Source organism: Corapipo altera, unplaced genomic scaffold (genome assembly GCF_003945725.1).
Source record: "Corapipo altera isolate COAL_440 unplaced genomic scaffold, ASM394572v1 61286, whole genome shotgun sequence".
Taxonomy (NCBI): Eukaryota; Metazoa; Chordata; class Aves; order Passeriformes; family Pipridae; genus Corapipo; species Corapipo altera.
In genome coordinates, this window is record NW_020884907.1 from 6,759,701 (window position 1) to 6,783,513 (window position 23,813).

Sequence of the window (23,813 nt, forward strand, 5' to 3'; positions counted from 1 at the left end):
AATTTTCATCCTTAATACTTTATCTGCCAAATTATTGTTTGGACTTTAAAGAAGAAAGTGAACTGTGAGGAAAAGATGTCTACGCAGTACACAAAATGCAGTAGTATATCTATAGGTATAGACAGATTCTAAAATCTAAAGAGTGCTCTATTATCTGCAACAATACTTGTAGGTGACTAAAGAAAAATTGGCAGAAAGTTTTCCTTTTTAATTACAGATTTGAAACAAGACTGGAGTAACTATGTATTAATACAGTTCACATGGTATCTGTCATATAAAAAAAATCCATTTCTATAAGTTTTACTGCTTAATGAATTGTAATTTTAATGCTTTTATATTCAAATTTGAATTTATAGGGCCAAATTCACTATTGTGCTGTTTCAGTCTTAGACAATTTATTTGTTGATACTAACAAATATCCTGACTGCCTTCAAGTGACTCCAATATAAAATGGAAATAACTAAACGAAAAAGTGGAGACTAAATGAAAAAGTGGAGCATTCCTGCATCCTTTATGATATTCAGTTAGATCAATGACATATGGTCTTGAGCAGGAGATGAAGACAACAAACCTTTGATGACAATGTGGATCTCACATGTCCTATTATTTCCAGAAGAATCCACAGCTGTGTACTGAACTGTTGTTTCTCCTTTGGGAAAGAGATCTCCAGGTGCATGACTCCTAGTGACAGTCAACGGACCACCTAGAAGAGTCAAAAGACAATCTAAAACATCAGTAAGTAAAAAAGGGTTACTGACACCCAATCTTGATGAATGGAAAAGCAAACGGCAGCACATCTTCAAAATTAAGTGTTCTTGAAAACAAATAAATAAAAGAAACATAAAAAAATCTCAAACAAGTGAACAGGTTCTCTAGCCTTCTACTGTTGCATGCTTGTTTTGGGGTGCACTATCTCACCTGAATTGTCTGAAAATTCTGGTTCTTCCCATGTCGCTGGGTAATCATTCTCTGCTGCTTGCATGGGTGGTGGAGATCTGCATCTGTCAACTACAGGAGGTTCTACATCTGCAGAATTTGAAAGGATGGCATGACATTAGCTTACAGAACTACTGCCAAACTCAAATGGCATCTATCATCAGAAGAAGTTAGGTAAGCAGCAGTTTTAAGCTCATATCAGAAGATAAAATAAAGGTGCACACCTGGAAGCTTCTGCAATTGGAAGATGCTAAGTGAATGGACAAGACTAATTCTTCTACTGAACTAATGGTTTCTGCAGCGTTTGCTTTCTACAGAGCAAACCTTGGACTACCTACAGGACTGCTGAATAACACAACTGTCTGATAGAAACACTTTAGCAATGATTTGCATCAGCAGTGTGTGCAAATCTTGGAAATCTTGTTGGAGTATTTCAAGAATTAAATACAGATATATGATGAAGGCAGTAAGTGACAACACAATAAAGCATTTAATATATCAGTATGAGGAGAAATCTTAACATTCAGAATGAGAGGCAGAATGATACACAACCCAAACCAAACATTGTGAGCAACGACTGCACACTATGTGAACAGTGACCAAAGATCAGCAAAGGATTTGCGGAGATGATAACGCTCCTGGGCTTATGACTGCACATACAAGGGCCACAGTGACTCACAGTCTCTTTCTGCACTAATCAGAAGGTTTCAAACATGACAGGTAGACTTCCTCAGTGACTTTTAACAGCACTTACCAATAACCTTGACACTGAACGTACAGCTTGCCTCATTGCCCGACTTATCAGTTGCTGTGTAAGTAATGTCAGCTTTGCCAATTGGGAGAAGAAACGGTGGTATGAAAGCTGGGGTAACACGAACTGAGACCTGTTACAGGGAAACAGTTGTTATTTAAAAACCAAAGCTGATTACTAATCATGATATTCATGTTTCAAAAAATGGACAGAATAGTATCCTTCAATGTTAAGCCTACTCATACTTAATACAAACAGCCTCTCAAAGTAATGAGGATGGACTTTGCAACAGAGTGCTCTATGCCCTTTCTTAAGTCTGCCTTCGTATAGCCACAGGGATTTACTCAGTCAGGATTTGGACCCTGACCTGCTGCAGTTTACAGCAGTGTGCATTAAAAAACCTCATTTGCCTAATTGCACTGAACACAAACTACATCAGCTCAGAACCTGTCTGCAGTTCAGTTCTCCAGCTGCAAGGGCAGCAGACCTGGGAAATTAGTGGAGGAGACAATTGTGGGCTATAAGTACTTACATATCCAGTTTTGATCTAAATACGTGTAGGAGTCATTAGCCCACAGATGCTTCAATATGTTCTGGCACAGCAAAGGAACTTTACATTTGGAGTAAATGACACTTAGATATTGTCTGTGGCTTTTTCATATGGCTTAGAACTGTCTTAAAGAATTTGTCTTTAAAAGAAATGGTTTCATGTGTAAAACAGCAGTTAGTTCACCTGACAGCCATGATTTTGACAAACTTCTTACAACTAAGAGCTAAGGCACTTGACTTCTACAGTTCAAAGAATGACTCTGTGCCAGCAGAGCTACAGTACCTGACCATGACTATGCTACAGAAAAACTTAAATATCTTTTACCGGGATAGCTCAACTTCTTAGTGCAAAAAACTCCTGTGTTTGCAGTAAATTAAAAGCACACACAGACTCATTGTCCCTCTGCTGACTACTGATAAAGCTGTAAATGGATCATGTATGAGCCTGTAGGAAATGTTACTCTTTATGAAACAGCTCTGGAGAAAGTTTTCCTTGTAACTCCATTTCCAGATCTCTGATACCCATAGTAGCCAAAGGCCCACTTCTGAACTTGGACAGGAAAATGAGGTTTCTCTTTCTCACTCAGAAAGCTGAAATGAGTTTTTACTTATCACACTGTGTACTTGTTAACCTTTTAGATTAATGAACTGGTTTGCTTCCTTCTGAGAAGAGTTTATTAAACTTCTTGACATTCTAAGTGCTCATTTTTAAAGCAGATGTCTCCATCTTGTAAACAAGGGCACATTCTTTCTTTTGACCACATAAATTAACCATATGAGGTTTTATGCACTGAAATTCCATGCAGTGTCCTGTACCTCATAATTCTAATCAAGACAGAAAATGCTAAATTTTTAAGATACAAACTTTCTAGCAGGTTTTTTTTCTACTCCTATTTATCAGAACAAAGAAATTCTAGTGAATCATAAAATTAATTGAAATCAGAAAGACTGCCTCCAGTCACACAGATATAGATTTTAACTTGCCTCATCTCCAGAGTTATCCTCAGCTGTTGGTACCTGCCAGCTGATATTAGCAGAGTTATGATGTTCCAGAGTCACAGTCTCAATATTGTCTGGACAGCGGATCCGAGGCGCTTCAATATCTGACCCAGAAAAAGACAAAATAGTTTTATATGCGGGATCACAGAAGTAAAATGCCTGTAATGGTTAGACTGAAACTTGTTAAAACCACTGTTTTTCATACTGCCTGGAATATAAATGTACATATTTTTGCAAACTTCCTATCTCTGCTCCTTCTTAATTCTTGCCTATTGGCTCATATCTCAATAGTAAATTTTCCTGGGGAAAGGACTTATTTTTGCTGGTTTTTTTTACATCACTGAGTGTAATGAGACTTCTACACAGAATCAAAAAACAAGGAATAAATAAGAACTAATTTTTTTTTTATTATTCATCCCCTCCTTCTCTATCCTTTCACTATCCACATACATGACACATACAGACAAAAATACTTGCTTCAGATAATCAGTGACTCAAAAAAACTCTTAAGTATTCGTGACATGATACACATACCATGAACAAGACAGCAGTGACTCAAATTCTCTGGAGCATGGTGTGGAACTGACTTGAAAGAACCAATGGCAAGAATTTGGGCAGCAGCTACTGGAAATGCTCCTTAATAAACTCCTGTTATACAGCATTATGTAGGACAAATGGAGTCTTCTGGTGACAGGTGACAATGCTGGATGGTTTTGAAGGAGTGGTGATACAACATGGGTAACATCACCACCAACATCTAAGCCTCGAGTTTCTCTGACAAATTTGAAGTACTTCTTCAGTTTCCTGGCACAGGGCCTCCCAAAACATTTGTGGTCAGGTTATTTCATTGCTGTAGTGCTGCTTGATAAATGGTTTCTAGACTCATGAGACAAGGACACATTTGGCTCTGAACTCATCTGTGCCCAATAGGCTTTAAAACAACTCAGAACTGATATCACTTACACTTTTATTACTAAATAATTCCAGTAAAGACATAACTCAGGCAATTAAATTCCATAGTTAAGAATGCAAAGCAATAAATACAAGTGATTTTGTCTTTCTCTGAACTGATTCAGATGAAAGTTTTATTACAAATGCACTCTTATAAGTAACTACCAGTTATGGTTCACACTCCCTTAACCACAGCCTCCAGGCTGGGGCAAATTCCATCTAAAAGTGAAATCCTGTAAAAAGACTAATAATAAATAAATCATAAAGAAAATGGCTACTTTGAACTGGCCAACTATGTTGGCAGCAAAACAGAGAAAGATAATAACAAGAATGAAAGCAATTGAAATGCAACTGTTCATTTTTACTAAAAAAGAATAACCTTCATATTTTCTCAGTGCCTCCTACTTCATTCACTGTCTTTATTCATTGGTAATATGTAAAAACTTGAACCCAAGCCATGCTGCTTTACCTTTATCTGAACACTTCAGCTTGTAATCTTATGCTGGGATCCCATCAAATATTAAAAGCTGTGGTTTGGCACAGGTTTACACAAAAGATTCAGAAAAACAATGTGGTACATCACAGAGTGGAAAACAGTACGTTTAAAGAGGGGGATAAAATCTTCCCAGCCTTTACAGGGAAAAAAAGTCTCAGTTTCTGTAGTGACCCGGTATGATGACTGTTATAACTGTTTTCTGTACTGTTCTTTCACCCAGTGGCTGTCAAGGGCCTCAGCTGGGGGAGAAAATAATAATTCTAGGAGAACAACATTTCAGGAAGAGGTGAATAGCATATTCCCTGACAAACTGCACTTTTGGTTTTATTCTGCTATAATCCAAAACCAGAATCCTTCCAATCCAGTTGTGCATGTGTGAAAGGGAATAAACAGCCTAACATTTCTAAAAGAGGTGGGTAAACATGGCAGAACCATTCCGAAATCTATGTAACCACCTTCAACCTATCTTTATACTCCCTGTTCAACCAATACACTTGTGTCAGCCAATACACTTGTGTTAGACAATTTTGGCCTTAACTCTTGTGCACTGTAGCTTGGGGCATGTCAACAGACATAGTCAGATCAAAGACAAGTGAAATGAACATTCCTCTATAGTCTGTCTATCAGCCAGGGTTTACAAGGCGTTCACAGTTTTGCTCTGACTAGAGGGTTTACATAAACTTGTGCTAAACCAGTAGTAATATTATTATCACTGTTATTTTACTAGAAGTGTGGGTTCCACTTTGACTATTTTTAAGCTAAGAGCTTTCACTTCTGCTTTGAAATTTGAAACTTCCCTGCAGATCAGGCCTTTTATCAGGCAGCTTCCCAACAACGGACTCATGAGATGGATCCCAGAAAAGGCAGCTGACAATGAGCACTATAAGGTAACACTTAAGTGACCTCTGAATTCCACATTTTTATTACAAACTACAATTAAATCTGACAACCAAGCTATAGAGGTACAGGCAACACTTGTTATACACTGTTTAAATCACACTTTCCCCAGTTCAAACCTGTCCTCACTCAGTTATCTGCTGTGTGCTTCCTTTCAGTTCTGCACATGTGTACACAGACAGGGTTTTGTGCTGGTCTCTACCTTTACACAGAGCCTCCTGGATGTTTGCACTCCATCTCCCAAATGAAATGCACCTTAGTTCTTCTCTAGCTCCAGACAAGATAAATCCTTGGGGACAGCTCAGCCGGCACACAGTCCCAGAAACAGCAGGCTCCAGCCCACATCTGAGAGGGAGAACTGTCACACCTGCTGGTTTCTGGAGGATGGGACAACGCTTTTCTGCAAGAGAACAGTAGGAGATGACTTGTAACTCACACAAACTACACAATCAAAAAAATCTGCAAATAAAGTCATACGGAAACTTAGTGGGAAGACAAAATACACAGTCTTTTTAAGTCTGTACGAGTGCATCAAAACAGTAAGACCTGACAAAACTTTCTACTTCAGCGTTGACTGAAGTAAACAGCACCCAGGATATTAGTTCCTCTGTTTTCTTGCTCATGTTCTTCACTGGAAGAGAAACATGGTATTTTTCATGTAGATCCATTATATCTTACCCTCTGGGTTTGTTTTTTTTTCCTTTTTCTCTGCATTCCCTTGCCTTCTATGAAAACCAGATCATAGCAAGACTGAGAGAATGTATCTGCAGCCTTCTACAGCTTTTGCATTCTATCTTGAAATAAGAATCAGGAAGAAAGATACCCTGCCGTGAACTCTCTACAGGTTCTCTCTATATTCAGGAAGGGCTGATGGTTCCTTAAAGGTTTAAAATGGAAGTTTCATTCTTGAGGTTTAATTCTTCATTCATACTGTGTGACATCATTTTTACTTCAAACATGGAGGTATTAACAAAGAGGGTAAAATGAATGCAGTTCATAGTCTTTCAGCAGTGTTTCTTACAACAGAGAGTAGACAAACAGACAAGAAGAATTCTCCATTATTCAGAGTCAATGACAAGACTTGTAACTCTTTATAGCTCGTCAGTGAAGACAGCAGACCAAGGGCACACAAAAAACAACCCAACCCAGCTATACAGAAGGGAAGCTCTGCTCATCTCTTACCAATGGTTTAATGACAGAGAAGTGATTCACATTCAAAACACCTCCCCTCCCCTCCCCTCCCCTCCTCTCCCCTCCCCTCCCTCCCTCCCTCCCTCCTCTGTTCTCCCGTTCTGTCCCCTCCCCTCCCTCTCTCTCCTCTCCTTTCCCAAAATATGTAGCAAGTAACTGAAAACTGGTTCTTCTGCATGAAACAAAATTTAAAGATTGGAAGAATTATATGTAATTCCTGAAATTTAAACCCTCAATACTGAAACTGTATTTAAAGTCCAAGCAATTAATAACTGCGCTTCTTTTCAACAGGATGCGAAGGTCACAAATGACAACATATTTGTCCAGTTCAGGCAGATACTGTCGGCTCTGCAAGGCGGAACAACTTCACCAGAAAAACAAAAAAACCCAACAAACCCTATCTTTTGTTTGCTTACCACAGGAAGGTAACTGACAAATGGCAAAAAGATCACAAATTAGAAAAGCAGTATTTGAAAGCACACACTAGAAGTATTAAAATGTATACTACTCTGGGAACTAGTATAAGAAACTCTGTGAAAGGTGTAAGCATGAAAACCAGAGGAAACTGCAGCTCTTTGGGAAGAAGTAACAGCCCTGTCTCTTGCTTGAGGCACTTCCAGGTACACTAGCAAAATCCTAGTACAGCACAATCCTGAAACGACTGATAAACATTCAGGATAAACTTTAGTATATCTAGCCCAAGGGAATCTCTTTTAAGTGGGGCAGGTTTTTACCAGAAAAACAACTGTAATAGTGTTGTTTAGCTTTTCTATCTGTGGTCAATTCCAAAATTTGATCAAGCTAAGCCAGAAGTCTGGAATTAATGAGAAGCAGAGTGATATTTATAGGGAATTAATAAAGAGAAAAATACTTCAAAGGAGAGACAAGAATCTGTTTTCACTTGCAACCACCTGTGATGAAACAAAACACTGTATTATAAGTCTAACATCAAAAGGAACTTCAATATTGTGACAAATAAGAAGATTACAAAGTAAATCATGCCTCTTTCCTTCAATTGCTTTGCAGGCACTGTTTCAGGGAAAAAATTGGCCAGCTTCAATTAGAAGTGTGGGGCAGTAATTCTTTCAACGCTAGGTGGCATCAACACCCTGGATGCCATCTGTATTTTTACTTCACTAAACCTTGAACAAAGCAAACAGAACATCATCTTGCAAAATTCACTGATTTTAACATGATGGATATTCAATTTCTGCCAATGGGAAGGAAACACAAGAACATGACTGTGGATTTTTTTTCTCCAGATTGGACAAATGACAAAGCTTCCCTTTTCAGCAGATATTTTGTTTGTCAGCCACCTATAATATATGTAGCCTACTCAATAGTAGCTCATTGCTAACAGTAACTTTAATGACAAAGACAAAAATTTAAAGCATATGTAATATCCATACTTGCTGAACTAGCTTCTAGTCTCTTGGAAAAAGATGTATGAGAACAGACTTCACAGAAGTGACTGTAAACAATCCAGGCAATGTTATGGTACAGTGTCAATTATGGCTACAGATGGCTGTGGTACAGTCTCAGTGAATAACTTGCAAATATGGCAAACTTTGAAGAGAGGAGCAGTCAAACTGAAAGGCATTCAGAAAACCAGCTAGAAGAATACCCTGAAGTCCAAGAAATTTGGTTCAAGATAACAGACTGAAGGCAATTCCATTTCATTTTTCTAACAGAAGGATCTGAAATTAATAAATTATCAATTACAAAGGCCTAAATACAGCAGGATTTCTGGTACCTTTTATGTAGCAGATGATAAATAATAGTTAGGAGCTGTTCAGACTAAAAATAAACAGACAAACCTCCATGATAATGGTGATCATTCAGAAAATGAGTATAAAGAGTAATTTTTGAGGAGGACACAATATTAGCCTTCTGATTTGCATACTTCCCTGAATAAAACTCCACACATTGCTATTGAACCAGAATCTCAGCAAGCTTGTCCTAAACACCAGTCACAAGAAGAAGTAGCAGAGATGCTTTCCAGCTAACACTCTTCTCTCTGTGACAATCAAAAGTAACTTTTATACTAGACTTTTAGACTCAGTAAAAAAAAGATATTTCCATGTGTAATCCAGGAATGGAGGCAATATTGCGTGGTGTGAAGAAATCTTCTGATACAAAGTAGAGATGGATTTTATTAATCAAAATGCTAAGCTAGGAAGGATGAATTCAACTGATGAATACAGTTAATCTTCCAATTATAATATTCCAACAGGATTTCAGGGTCCCTTCCTTTTGAAGTTAATTGAAGTTTTTCTACTGACTTTAACAGAAGAAAGATTAGAATCTCTTAAAAAACTGTCTTGATAAATTAATTCTTGTGGATTATTTTCATCACTTTAAAGAATGTACCTACAGTTAGAAATTTATTCTTGCCTCGTGCAAAGTCCACATTTTTAAAACTGAAAAAACTAGTAAAAAATCAAGCACAATTCAAGCGAAGTCACCCTCCCAGCATCACATTTACTGGATATAGCTGACATATACTACACCTACTACACCCTGACTAGTCAGCACCAGGTCACCTTCTGAATTACTGGACTTTCAACCTGTGCCTTTTTTTTCTTGTTTTGTCTACCCTTGAAGGTGTTTCAACCGTATTTCATCATCTTACTTTTCTAAGCTAATTTAATACCCGTTCCTAGTCTAAATGTGTACTTCTGTCTACAGTCCTTTATTTCTGGAACGGTAATATGTGCTTACCTACCCTTGCACAACTGGTGTGACCTCTGAATCCTGACTTATAGGTGCTTAGTTCCTAACTTGTCTAAACTCTTATTTCTTGCTGGGAGTTCAGCAGAAGTGAAAACCGCCCCACCTTTACTCTGCATTCACAGTGCCTGGCTAACATAAATCAGTCCTTGGTTGGAGACCAACTTCAGCTTTAAGGTGGTAACTCAAACCCCCGTTTGTTCACATTTAATCCACAGTATAAACCTACAATTCATGTGTTTCCTGCAACACAGTATGTGACAATGCCTTTACACTAACCAAATACAACAACAACAACCTTTCAGTTATCACCAGTCCATGCTGGATTTAAATGATAATCTGTCCACTTTCTCCATTTACAAATTCCTTTGTCCTTCCCCAACTTCAAAGACCTGTATAAAACATCCATAAACAAATTCTCCTTCCTATCCCAGCTTCATCAGTTATCAAAAGATGGAGAATTTCTCACCCATGACAGCACATCAGAAAAGGCTGCACTTGACATGAACAGAAAGACTCAGATCAGATACCTACCCACACACTTTGGTTCCTTTGAATCCCACTGTGAGGTTCCCTGGCAGGTGAGTTTGCTGTTTCCTTCAATTTCATAGCCTTCATTGCAGGTCACAAAACATACTGTCTTGTAAGAGATATCAGCTGTTGAACAATTGATGTGTCCATTTTCAGGAGACCGAAGTCTGGGACATGTTCGAACTGCAAAGAGAAAAAAAACACCAGTTCACTCTGCAGCACTGAGAATTACTGGAGTTACACTAGTTTGCCCAGGTTTTTAGGGGTGGGAAAGTACTGGCTTGTACACTAGTTACAGTAGTTTGTAAAAATTTAGGGAATAGAGCTAGAACACAGTGGATTTTTTTCAAAGGTTTGATGCCTTCCTCTTCCTGAAACAGTCTTACGTAGAATATATGAGATTTGGCACACATCTCCAAGCTCATTAAAGTTCTGACATAAATCCAGTCTAACAAACCAACTGTGCATTTGGAACAGTGTGTGACCTGTGCTAGTAATGTCTATGAGTCTTCAAAATGGGACAGCTGCAGTCAAATGGAATCCTGTGGAAAAGTCTGTGTCTTTGGAAGTTTCTAGTCTCCAACAATGTCTGAGAGTTCTTTGGAGGATTTCCATCTGGCAGGCTGGTATGGGCTGACTGCACACCAGGGAAGAAACCAAAAGCCTATTAACAGGTCGGATGACAGTGTCCCAGTGCCCAGGAACATTCTCAGGCACTCCAGGAGTGTTTTGATAGACACAGACACATGTAAGTCTCTGCAAATCAGAGAAGACACTCGTCATGCTGGAGAACACAGAAAGAGGAAGAAGGAATACAAACCATTGATATAAACCAGGTCCATAAGAGTTGAAAAGGAACAAATCAGGCTGTTGCTGAGACAGAAGAGACCCTTCCAGGTGTTGAGCACAGAGACAGTCCTGTCTGCTGCTCAGCACAGAAGCTTTTCTCCTGTAATGTCTTGCAAACACTGAAAGTAGTGTGATGCCAAGAAGAATGTAGTCCTGTGCAATATGTATGTGCAGAAAAGGAAGTAGGGCACAGAATGTGATCCTCAGGTTGTCTTACGCGTTTACTACTGAATTCTGATGCTGCAATTTAGCACAAAGTTACACTGTAGTTAAGATTGATGACAAAACAGCTGAATGATTGTAGTAAGAAAAAAGTAGTACAGATACGACCTAGACTTATGTTCTTTGTTTCAGTGTCATAACCTCAATTTCTTTCCTTTGCACCACCTCCTTCTTTTCATCTAGGATCTCATATTCCAGCATTTGTCCCCTTGCTCCCTGCTGGACAAGACTCTGAGCTACACACCCTGCCTGGCCCTTGGGTCCCTCAGACAACTAAGCTGTACACACCTACTGTTTGGGCATGACTATGTGATGATGATACATCAATAATCAGCTACTGATTTTCCAAAATGAGTAGAAAACTCTAGTTGAAAACTCTCCTTTTAGTTGAAGTTGGCAGATACTGCTCAGTATGTTCATAAATTATTGGACGGAGAAAAACACACAAGGGCAAACTGTGTGACTGCTCAAAATATAGCCAAGAAGACCGCAGTTCCCTAAACTCACAGAATCCCAGAATGGCTGAGGCTGGGAGAGACCACTGGAGACATCTAGTCTGACCTCCCTGCTCTACCAGGGTCATCCTAGAACACATTGTACAGGATTGTGTCCAGACAGTTTTTGATATCTCCAGTGAGGGAGACTGCACAATCTCTCTGGGCAGCCTGTTACAGTGCTCAAGTCATACTCACAGTAAAGATATTCTTCCTCATACTCAGGTGGAACTTTCTGAGCATCAGTTTCTTCCCATTGCCTCTTGTCCTATTGCTTGGTACTACCGAGAAGAACCTGACTCCATCCTCTTCAGACACTTATATACTTTAACAAGATGCCCTCTCAGTCTTCTCCAGACTAAACAAGTCCAGCTCCCTCAGCCTCTCATCTCTTCCTCACAAGAGGAACTCTGTTCTCACTTGATTGTTTTCCACAGCTTCTACTGACCTTGCTGGCAGGAGGGCAAGCTCAAGTGATGGGTGGTTTCAGAGAGCTGGATAACTTCCCTGCTATGATTTGGGAAGCTGATTTTACCAATTAACCCATTCTTGCTGCTATCAGGCATGAGGCAAAACATTATGCATCCAAAGGTAAACCATCTTGGTAACCTCTCCTCTTCCCAGTAATTATTTACTCTGTACGCTGATGAAACAGAACAATGCCTACAAGTGGACACAACTATACACCCTCAAAATAATAAATGACCATGTAGCCTGAGTGCTCCTTGAAATGAGAGACAGCTGTATAAATGTCAGTAACTACATCGTAGTTTTAGTAGCCTTTGAAAGCTACAAACAACACACACTAATAATATCTCTTCTGAAAACAGCTGTGGTGGCACGTGAGTGTAAAAAAAGTCTGTAACAAAACCTATAGGATATAGGATAAGAAAAAAGGGAAAAAAGCCATTCAGATGCACCTAATATATCTTTGTACTACCATGGTCTCATGTTTACCCATGTTAACTCTCTTAAAGTACTTTTGTGCTTGCACATACCTGGGCATCCTCTAGGGAGTGTGTTTAAGAGTTAAAAAAAGGTCTTGAAATGCCCATCTTATGAGAGGCAGTCTGAGCTTCAGAGAAGCTTCATAATATGCTGTATCTTAACTTTGGTAGAGGGTGCAAGAAAAACATTTTTACATGCTTTATACACAAGAAAGCATGCTTTCTCTTTTAAAGTTTCTACAGAAGTCTTTAATACCCAATCTGCAGCAAAAAGAAGCAAATGCTACCAAACTCTACTACTGAGGAAGCCTGAACGAAGTAAGAGCACTGGGGAGGCTTTTGGCAATGTTAATGTGCCTACAGAGAAGGCATTACCTTCCACTACCTGGGAAGTCTAGCCATTTCTTCTGGAAGGACTACAGAGCTGTAGTGCTCTTGCCTCCTCAGTCGTTTCAATGTTCGTGCTTACTCAGTGCCTCAGTACGGGTCTGGCAGATACCTGTAACTGAGCCCATGTCACTTTGGTAATGCTTCCAGGCACTAAATACCAACCCATCCTATTATCAACAAGACTGTAGCACTAAACCTGCATTATATGGGAAAACTGTTGTTCAAACATGTCTTAAAATGGCTTTTACCTTTTTGCAGAGTCATTGCCCCTTCTTCCCAACACCACCCACGGTAATGTTATCTCAGGAATGTCCTGGGAAGGTGTCCTGAGGTGTTTCCCATTGGCCTTTGTTAACCCCTTCCTGTGATTGGGTGTTCCTGTAAGCCCCTTGAGACTTCCAATTGGTTACTCTGTGAATCCTCCTAAACCCTATAAATGTAACATCCCCAACAATAAACTCTCTCTTGCCTCCTCTCCATGCCCGGTGTCCTGTCTCCGTGCTGGCCATGGGGCCACGTGCGGGGGGGGAGGGGGGAGCACCTCTCTCCTCCAGGCTCAGGGTCAGAGGAAAACCCTGAAGAAACCCCTGGAGTTCCCCTTCCCCATCCTTCAAGGTGTCGGAATGGTTCCTCAGATGGAAATGGAACTAGAACTGGGCTGCCCCACGCCGTGGGTGGGGAAAGGGATCCAGACAAGACATTTTCCACGACCAAGGAATATTCTCATAAAGGCAGTGGAAACAACAAAAACAATAACACTATATTTATCTGCTCTGGGTTTTCTCCTACTACATTTTTCTGGATTAAATACGCGCTTTGTAGTTTTTTTTATGGGTCACCCGTAATTGCATGACATGACTGCATTAATCAGTTTCCAATAGCACAGCAGATTTTAGCTAGCAGAAGAACTGAGGAGTATTTAATGTCAAAATCCAAAGCACTGTAAAGGGATTTTCCTTCACTCTCCCTTCCTAATTTATGTGATAAAATACTCCTGGGATTAACAAGACAGCTATAAACTGTGCCTTTGATCTTGGTCCCTTTCACAGTCTGAGTGAATCAAGACTAGCAGATCCAGCACATGTAACAGTGGGATTTCTTAATTTTTTTTTTCAATTGGAAGTCTTCAGTATGATGGACAATGACATATAAAAAGCAAAAATATATCCTTTCAGTGCTTCAAAGGATATTAACTCAATATCAAGACAGGATCTCAATGCAGACTTTTCTCTTCCCCCATCTTCCAAATTCCCTATTAAAGGAAGATCACACACCAACACCAAATAGGTGAATTTCGTTAAATGCTCCAGCAAGATTTTAAAGTATTAGAATCTTCCACTTCTCTGCAGAAAAGAAGATGAAGGATCCTTTCTTTGTGGCTGACTGCAGCTTTCCCCAGATTTTTTATTACACACATATTGTCTGACAGAAACTTTGACAGGTGGGTGCTCTTTCCTAGTATCCCAGTCTACCTGAAGTAGTATGCATCTTCAGTTTATGTTTGGACTGCTAGAAAGTCCACAGCTCTAAGTCCTTCTCAAGACACCCTCATGGTACTGGACAACAATTTATTTTCTATAGAAAGCTTCTCCTACCTGCCTTCTGCCACTGGAAGCTAAAAGGGAAAACTAAGTTTTCTAGGATTATCTGAAGAAGAGTTCTAAAATCTAAGTGAACTACTTAGAAGTAAACTACTACAGGAAGAATGTCCTGAGAAACCGTTCTCTAGATCTGATCCCCCCTTTCAGAACCATGACTTGCTGTTTCTTTAAGGGCTGCTGTGTTTGCTGTACTGGCATGAAGTTCTAATGCCTCCAAGGATCTACCCTGCCTTTTTCCCCAAACACAAGGCCAGGGCAAGAGTTACAGAATGTGCTGATGACTTTGTATTTACTAGCTTCCTGTGCAGTATGCTAATGTCAAGTGTATTCAAGTCAAGTTAAAAATGCTGAACTATATCCTGTAGCTGTTGAGGACATAAGGGCTGCTAATCTGTTTTTTTCAGGGTCTCCTTGGAAGACATACCAGACAGATATACATATATGGGATTGTAGCTTCTGTTCTAAATCATCAAGAACCCAACCTCAGGCAGACACAAGTGACAGCAAAACAAAACTCTGTTCCTATCAGAAAATTCAGAAATAATGTTTCTCAGGATGCTCTTTTTCATGTCTTCTCCCTTTCACACCTTCTGTTTATTTCTTTTACAGCTGACATTGTTTCATGATGAAGGTATACTTCAGTATAAAAATTCTAAGATACTGTCAATTGTTCCCTAGTGAAACTCCACTCAAAATTCTTCAGAAAACTATGCTCAAGGCCCCAAATTTCCTATTTTTTGTAAGAAGAGAAACTGTAAGAAAGCAAAATGGAATTCTTCTATGCCTAATGTCTCCCAATGCTATTCTATGCCAAGAATCTGGTGGATGTTCTAAAACAGCCATGTGGCAAGCTCTAAATATGGTTACATATTTAAATACTTGCTAGGTTCACTGAGTTTACATAATGGAGATATAAAATTCATAGAAATTAAGTGGAGAGAGGTGAAGAGGGGTGTAAGAAAGGAGAATGTAGATTCACTTGCAAAAGATTGTCTGCCTAGTAAAATCCTGCTCTGCATTTTCTATTGTAGATGTCCTTCTTCCATTTTAGGAAGGAGGGGAAATGGAGTGATTGGAGTGGGATTTTACATATGGAACTTTCTTTCACCCAAGTGGTAACAGGATCAGATCTGCGCATCCAACTACTAGGGAGTAGAGAAAACCACCGTTAAGAACAAACTAAACCAAAAGGAAAATACTTTTCAAACACATGACATCCATACCTCTACAAGTAGCTTCTGATCCAGACCACTGGCCATTTGGCTGACAAAGTCGGATGCTGCTTCCCACGAGATCAAATCCTGCTTTGCATCGGATCCCACACGCAGCATTGAAGTAATTGTTGCAGACATTCTGGACAAAGTAACCATTTTCCGGGGGTTTCATTTCAGGGCAGTGAACAACTAAACAATTAAACAACCACAACAGAGTTATGACACCAGCCGGAATGCAATAGGCTACTGAAGGAAAACAATCTTTTAAAATTTCTAACTCAAACTGTGGCTTGGTATTGTTGCTGTTTTGGAATGACACAGGGAATTTGCAATTTGACATGTCCTTCACAGTGCAAAACCACATAATAAAATTGTCCCAGCATTGCACTGTGCATTCTAGGACTATTCCGTTCCTGAATGGCAACACTTACCTTCACAGGTTTGTCCTACAGCACGATATCCCTCCTGGCATGTACAATCCTCAATGGAGGTACTTCCTGGTGGAGAAGTATGATTCTCATCGGGACATGAGATGCAAGTGCCAATTCCACCTGGTGAACCTTCGGGCTTGTATGTTCCTGGTGGACAAGCTTTTAGTAAAAGAAAACATGGTACAAAGGAGTTCAGGATATTAACCTTTCACCTAGCATATTTTTTCAGGTGTGCTGCTTTACAGTTTTACATTACTTTTTTCCTTCCTAATACACCCAGTGTCACTCAGGATAGAAATAGAAGCATTCTCCACTTAAAGTACTGCAGAGTTCTTAAGAGGTGTGATCTAATGCCTACCAGACTTGGTGGACTTCTCTACAGTGACTGTCCGGGGACTGATATTAAGCCCATGACTAATCATCTTGAAAAGAAACTCAAGTCTCAGAAGACACAACAGATTTTCACTGACAAAACCTGCGCAGACCTCATGAAGACATTCTCGATTTAGAAGTGTAAGAAATTATTTCAGACTAAATCCTTGCCATTCAAGACTACACAGAAGTGTAATGCACACAGATTGGTAGTAACGAGCTAACATATGCCAGCAAAACTTCCCTGCCTTTGATTTACACATTATGATTATATATGATCTATATACTATATGTGCTAAAATGCATGAGGCACAAACAACAAAGCAATTAATCAAAGCAACTGCTCCCTGGAGCTTTTGCACTCATTTATATTGCATTTCATATTTTTAATTTTGTGCACCTACACACACAAGCCTTAAAAAAATTCAGGAGATGTCTTTAAAGGCAGAGATTTGGTGAAATAGGGTCTTTTTGCTCTCTGCCTTGAATTCCACTCTTCAGAAAATAACCACAATTATTTTAATCTATTTCACAAGGATGATGTGTGAAATAGGGGAGTGACTAATCAACAAGTGCTGCTACAGCAAAGACTGACCAGATTATCACTTGAAACAGAACTCAAGGACACTTGTGCTGAAAAACCTAACTCCTAATGAAAAGTTCAGAAAATATTCTGAGAAAGTTACATAATATTAACACTGAAACCCAGCCAAAAAAGCTCTCCATTAATTTCACTGTCAACAAAATGGCCACACTTTCTCTTGCAGACTGCAAGTCAGGCTGTCATATTCTCCCCTCAGTGCAATCAGTTTGTATCATTTAATGTAGCTCTGAATGGTATAAAGAATGTCACAACCACAAACACCCTCAAGTGCCTTCCTCCTTATATAATTAGGTGTGCCTTGCTTCTGGACCTACTCTCTCCTATTGAGCTATATTTCCTGGATTTTGGAAATTCTGTCAGCATCAGTCTCTTTTTGGTACATATTAGACCAGCTCTGTCTGTTTTGCAAGTTAGGTGCTAAGATACTCTGACTCTGTCATGAGAGGATTTATTTTTATAAACCAAATTTTATGGAATATACCTCAAAAAAATCTGCCCATATGAAGAGATGGCACTCTTTCCAGAAGAAGCACGATTCTTTCCCAAAGAAAATACTTTTGTTCACTTTTCAGAAAACTTTGCAGATTTATTTTGAAAAAAGCAACTGAGTGGTTTATTGTTAAGAGGCAATTTTGTGTGCTGTAAATTGAATTCACAATTTTGTATTTTAAACACAGTTTTAAGAAGACAATGAAAATGCCTATGCAGTAAAGGATATAAGTACAAAACAAAGTATATAAGGAAGGAAATAGGGAAGAAAAATCCAATCAAATTTATCTGGGAATTTTTAATTTTGTTTTGGGACTTTCAGAAAAGCATTTGGAAAAAAAATCCCTTTCCTATAATTCACCTGCTCTTCCCACGCAAGACATTCCTCTTGGTCTGTTACTGCTTCTTTCATCTCTTCTGTGCAGAAACTCCCACCTTGGACATTACATCTCTCTGAAATATTCTTTCATGCTTCAGATGATCACCTCCAAAATGGCAAAGTATCAGAGGTATTACTCTGAAATCTCTGAAACACTTCCATATGGTACTTCATGGAAGTCTCTGTGTATCCTTTTTAAAACTGTATGCAGCACAAAGTGATGAAGTGCATCCAAAAGGATACAGGAAAGAGCGAAAATTAAGCATCACAGGGGACCTGCTGTATGACAAAGCTGCCCTCCATATGCCAGTTGAAGTAAATTAGTCTCTTCTGTTCCTTGTGTGGCATATAAAATGACATCTAAACTAAGTGTTTCATTCCAAAAAAAAACACACCACAAACCAACAAACCCCCAACCTAACTTCTCTCTTTCTTGCAACCTCAGCTTAGATAAAGAAGCAGCAGCAATTTTCTGCTTCTGTTTCGAGAATTCTGGTATGAAAATAATCATGCATTTTCTGATGTGAGCATTTTTAACAATAAACCCAGTAATTTGCTTAGGGCTTTGAATCAGTCTGGATTTGAAGAAAATTATTAATTCTGAAATCACACTTACAATTTGTTCTTTCCACTGAAGCAGCAGGAGGTAAATAACACTGTTAACATGGTTATTAATGTCTCTACTGAGAAAAACATGTTTTCTCAAATGTCTTGATTGTTTTTGAATGCTTCAAATGCTTATCACTACCTTTACAGGAAGTTGAGCTATATCCTATCTCAGCTTTTTATGTAGAATTTCCTTCAAGTCTGAGTCCCTGAACTGCTCATTGATCCCACATATTCAACTACAAAACTCCATACAAGTTACATTCAGAATTTTCACAAGACAACAAACACTAGGTTACAGAGGTATTTCCAAGTGTGTGAGATTACACAGTCTATCCTGTTATGCCAAAGAGATGGTTTAAGAATGGAGCATAAGCACGCTGTGAATTTCCATCACAGTCACAAAGCTTAGCCTGGCCAGAGTTCATGTTAAAACCATCCAAAATCAGTTGTGGATGAGCAGAGCTTCGGCCATCTGCTCTGAACTGTCCATATTTGACCCAGTTAGACTGCAGACCCATCCTCTCCTGCTCCAGACAGCAATACAGCATGGCCCAAATCTACACACAGTGATGCATTCCAAGCTAAGCGAGAGCTTGAGGGGTAAGGACATCTGAGGAGCACGTGTGGCTCCGTCCATGACTGATCATACAGGTATCTCTCTGGGCTTTCCTCCAAGAATCAAGCAGTGTCAAATTTTTGTTGCATTCTAGTCCACCAGTATTCACCCACTAACTCTACAGTCAAAAACTGACTGTAGGGAGGCACCATATTCTCCAGTGCTAATCTGTAAAAATAATTTAAACTTTTTTTTCAAGGTTTGATTCCCCTTTCCAACAACGTCGTGGTACAAGAAGCCTCAAAACAGTGTGTGAATGAACCCCAGTGTAAATAAGCACCAATCTGGCACTCTCAATAGTGACAAAAAAGGCAAGAATTTAAAAAATGGGAAAAAAAAATTAACAGCATTAGCTTTAAACAGAAAGGAAACTTATGTGCTCATCTCCATACATGATTTGCTCACAAAAGATTTAACTACTTTCTATGTCTGAACCATGTTGTTCTTTGCCCAGAAGCAAGGGGAGGGGTAAGGAAAATCTTTTTGTTCAATATAATTCTTCTCTTGAGAATAGTGAATGCTGACTTACACCAGAGGGTTACTTCCTCATTACAGGATATCCGGAAGCAGGGATTAGTGTGCTAACTCAAACAAGCACAAGGCCCAAACTCTCCAAGTGTACAAAGACAGTGCACATTGAAGTTGTCATCAACAACAATCTGCTTGCATAAAATGGTAGATAATCAACAATTCACACGCAGATTCTATTATCTGTGGTAATAACAGTGCAAATAACCTTCTGACCAGAAATTATAATGAAATAATACATGCTTACTTCAGCATGTCTCCTGCATTTTTTTCCTCAGTTACGTTCTCCTAGGTATACAACTAACTGAAAAACTCTAAGAAAATCCAACATGTCTCTTCTGGTTTTGAACATTAACGGGCTTCATGACACCTTAGGCCACCAATGGAACGCACTTCCTTACCTATGCTTAAGTTGCACATGGAAAAGAAATCACTAGAAAGGAAATATGACATGGGTTTGCCAGAAAACAAAGACCCATGGGCAGACATAAAAACATTTCAGTCAACTAACTGTATTGACAGCATAAATATGTCAAGATGTTGCTTCAAGGTGAACAAGGAACACGGAATGTTAGGGAAGTCCACCAAAAAATTAAAAGACAGACTTATAAATTCAGTAGGAATCCTGCTCTGCCTGCCTACAATAAGGAAACATCTGATATTTTAATCTTCACACATGAAGAATTTAACATTGTAAAAGTGACAACAGATACCAAGGTATATTTCAGAGATTCACCAAACAATTATTACCCAGTCTGGCTTTTTTAAAACTGCAAATACTAAAGCCAGTGGCAAAGTTAAGCCAACCAGTATTGAACCCCCATGACAGCATAAAGACTCCAGTCTGGATTTAAACAGTTGGAGATCATGTGTCAAAGGATTCTACTCTGTGATACAGGATACAATTCTTCCTCTGAAGGTACAAGTACAAATTTTAGGATAAACAATTCTGCCTTAAAAATGTAAGACTTTTAAAATCCTGGGAGAGCAGGCGAACTCAATTTCCTCCAACTACACTAGCACACTAAGTCACTGAAATGGAATTATTCTTCAATTATCCCAGTGTTAAGAGAGAGGAGAGTCAAACTCCATGTATTTCAAAGATTAATTTGAGGGATTTTGTATTTTCTTTAATGCATAATTTCTCCCACTAACTACATTTACTAAGTAATCCCTGTCATGAGCCGTTTTTTCCATACTTTATGCTAATGAAGGATCCGATTAGGAGTTTATCTTTTGCGGGATACAGCAGGAATCAGAGAGGCAATATTCTGCTCTCTCCTGCAGCAACCTGAGGTCTATTCATACACAGCTACTCTGATGACTGTAGTCTGTAATTCTCATTTTTCCCCATAACTGCAAAGCCTAAATGAAATGACACCTTGATGCAAATCATAAATAGTCTTTACAACTTAGCCTCCATACTTCTGAGGAAAGAGGAAAGAAAGCCTAGTTTTCCATTTAATCAAACTGGTTTTATGCTATGGTAATTACTTTTATGACACTGATTACATGCATACATATTCAACAGATCTATCCCAGAATCAGAGTATTCCATGGACACCTGTTCTTACTTCGTTTGCTGTTGTTCACAAAAAATGATGCAACTCATAGGTTACAGAATTTCTAATTGATGAGTGCTGGATGTTTGTATTCAATTATTTCCCTCTTTCCTTAGTTTTTGTTACTGGACATAAAGAGACAGATTTTTGGTTGTGTAAATCTTTGACCTGACATATACTGCCTTGTATTTTTATTCATTTATTGGAAGTTATGTAGAAGATCCACAACCAAAACCTCAAACTAATTCACATTTATGTCCTTGGAGGAGAATTGCAGTCTGAAGCTGTGGGGTCTGTACCCCATTGCCTTACTTCATCTAGGAATCTTATGCCTTGGCAACAGCAAAAAAAAACAAAACCAAAAACCCCACCAAAACCCCCAACCCCCTAAAAAAACTCCCAAAAAAACAACCAGACCCCCTGAAAATTAGAAAATATGTCAGCCTGACCTTCATGTGCGTGAAACAAGTGCTCTGGTAGCTGTATCTGCCATTAGTCATGTTTTACATTTGCCACAATGAACATATGCTTTACATGAATAAGGTATGCTATTACGGGGAAAATGGAGATCCCTGTTCCACGCCATGCAGCCACAGACTTTCACACCTGCTGCTGCAGAAGATGAGTCTGGCATGTCCTCTAGTACTAGCATGCAGTACTGCTCAAACTTCCCTCCTCTCTCCAAAAATCATCCTTCTGCTGCTGCATCGTTCATTTGTGTACAGCCTCTGCAAGGGAAGAAGATGAATAACACGGGACACATACTGACAGAAGTCATGATTGCATGATAGTCCCCAGTCCTCTGCCATCTCCATGTATTTCACAGGGATATCTCTTGGCTGTTGCTGTAACTATTTTACAAGACATCCCTGGCTTAGGCTAGCAGAATAGGCCTCTGAAATATATCTTACTGGACCTACACATGAAGGCCTGCTTCTCAAAGACTTTCTGCATTGCTGGGTCTCTATCTTAGACACCACCTCCAGAAACGACAGCTATTGCTGTCACATTTCATTATCTGGGAAGGTGGTTTTACTTAAGATCTTCTATATGGTAGGTTTATCAGGTTGGCCACATTCTGCACATGAAATGCCTTTAGGAAGCTAAGGAGAAAGAAATCTAAACCTTTGGCTGATACTGTAATTCACCATTCTGCAGTTTGCAAAATGTACAATGCTATAAAAAAACCCCAAAACAACAAGGCAGGAGCATGCTATGATTACAAAAAATAGGCAAGGAAGTGGCTTTAGCTAAACATTTGACATGTGTGACTTGTACAAAGACTGTGAAGGAAAATGAGTAGCTCGTGTTTACGTGTACGGATCAGGGAAAGATTTCTGCATGTTCTCCAACTCTTTAATATCTCCTGTTATCCCCAGCATGTGTTCTGCATTAATTTCAGACAGCATTGAACCTGCTCACCCATCTGCTCTTTGTCAGTATTCCTTAAGCATCCTTATCACAGCAACATGATTAGCAATTTTACAAGTTAGATGTCGTCTCTGTTCCCATTAGATGTATTTTGATCCATCTCTTTATTAGATTTACAAATTTCCTCTCAACCAGGGACAGCAGGCTGAAACAACTCAGAAGTTTAGGTGCTTCTATATATAATATATAGGGAGGGGTTCATTCAAACCCTTTAATTGAGTTTACAGACATTCAAACTGCAATATTCCAATACCAAGTAGAATTTCCAAAATTTGCAATGACACTACTGCTAGATCTCTCTAAGCACTTTAAACAGTCATAACAAACTTTCAGAGGAAAAAGCTTACTCCTGATAAAAATAAGGATCTTGGGTCCTCTCTCATGGGGCAGAAGAATTGTAAAGTCGCCTGGAAGGAGATGCAGTCCCTTAGGTGAACATCCTGTCCGAGTACCGCAAGCATCCGCAATGTGGAGAACAATCTGCCTGCTTGAAGAATGGTAAGCCCAAGAGCTACCACTGCTTGTAAAAGTTAGGAAGCCTACATGGACATTCTCCACAGGGAGGTCCGGCTATGAGCCACAACTGTGCTGAGCATCCCTGGGCAGGCCTGGGGCCAGCACATTCAGAAAGGATTACTGCAAAGCAATGATTCTGACTGCAAAATAGCCTCTTCAGTCACAGCAGTACTGAGACTTTATAGAAAATCCATTTATGTCCAGTTTTAAGACTCTTTTTTAAAAAGCAGACCAACTATTACACATTAGAAGCATGGTGAGTGCCTTAAACAGATTCATACTTGAGCCACACTTGCACTGTAAGGACACAGAGCTGTTAGATGTATTTTAAATGTTTTACAATGATAGAAATAAAGACTACTATATATGCATTTACAGAAGGTACCATCTCTTTTTGTTTCAAAGCATGGGGCTTACTCAAGAATAGAAAAAGAAAATCCTGATTCCACGCATGGTATTGTAACTTTAGAAGAACCCAGCCCTGTTTCATTCAAGCTACGTGTTCACAAGACATCCTGACAACTTGTG

The 23,813-nt window shown here is 39.2% G+C and overlaps 1 protein-coding gene across 2 annotated transcripts in view; it reads right to left on the reverse strand.

Annotated features, from left to right (window-relative positions):
- Positions 1–23,813, reverse strand: part of SVEP1 (sushi, von Willebrand factor type A, EGF and pentraxin domain containing 1) — a 122,597-nt gene that overhangs the window by 64,111 nt on the left and 34,673 nt on the right. Inside the window, exons 4-11 of one of the 2 annotated variants that reach the window (XM_027652578.1) lie at positions 16,180–16,338; positions 15,758–15,937; positions 10,035–10,214; positions 5,782–5,979; positions 3,221–3,339; positions 1,691–1,820; positions 919–1,026; positions 572–703 (exon numbers count right to left, since the gene is read on the reverse strand). In XM_027652578.1, coding sequence (XP_027508379.1) covers positions 572–703; positions 919–1,026; positions 1,691–1,820; positions 3,221–3,339; positions 5,782–5,979; positions 10,035–10,214; positions 15,758–15,937; positions 16,180–16,338 — 1,206 coding nt within the window. Of the gene's footprint in view, positions 1–571; positions 704–918; positions 1,027–1,160; positions 1,216–1,690; positions 1,821–3,220; positions 3,340–5,781; positions 5,980–10,034; positions 10,215–15,757; positions 15,938–16,179; positions 16,339–23,813 lie in introns of those variants that run through there. The other variant, XM_027652579.1, reaches the window with a different exon arrangement.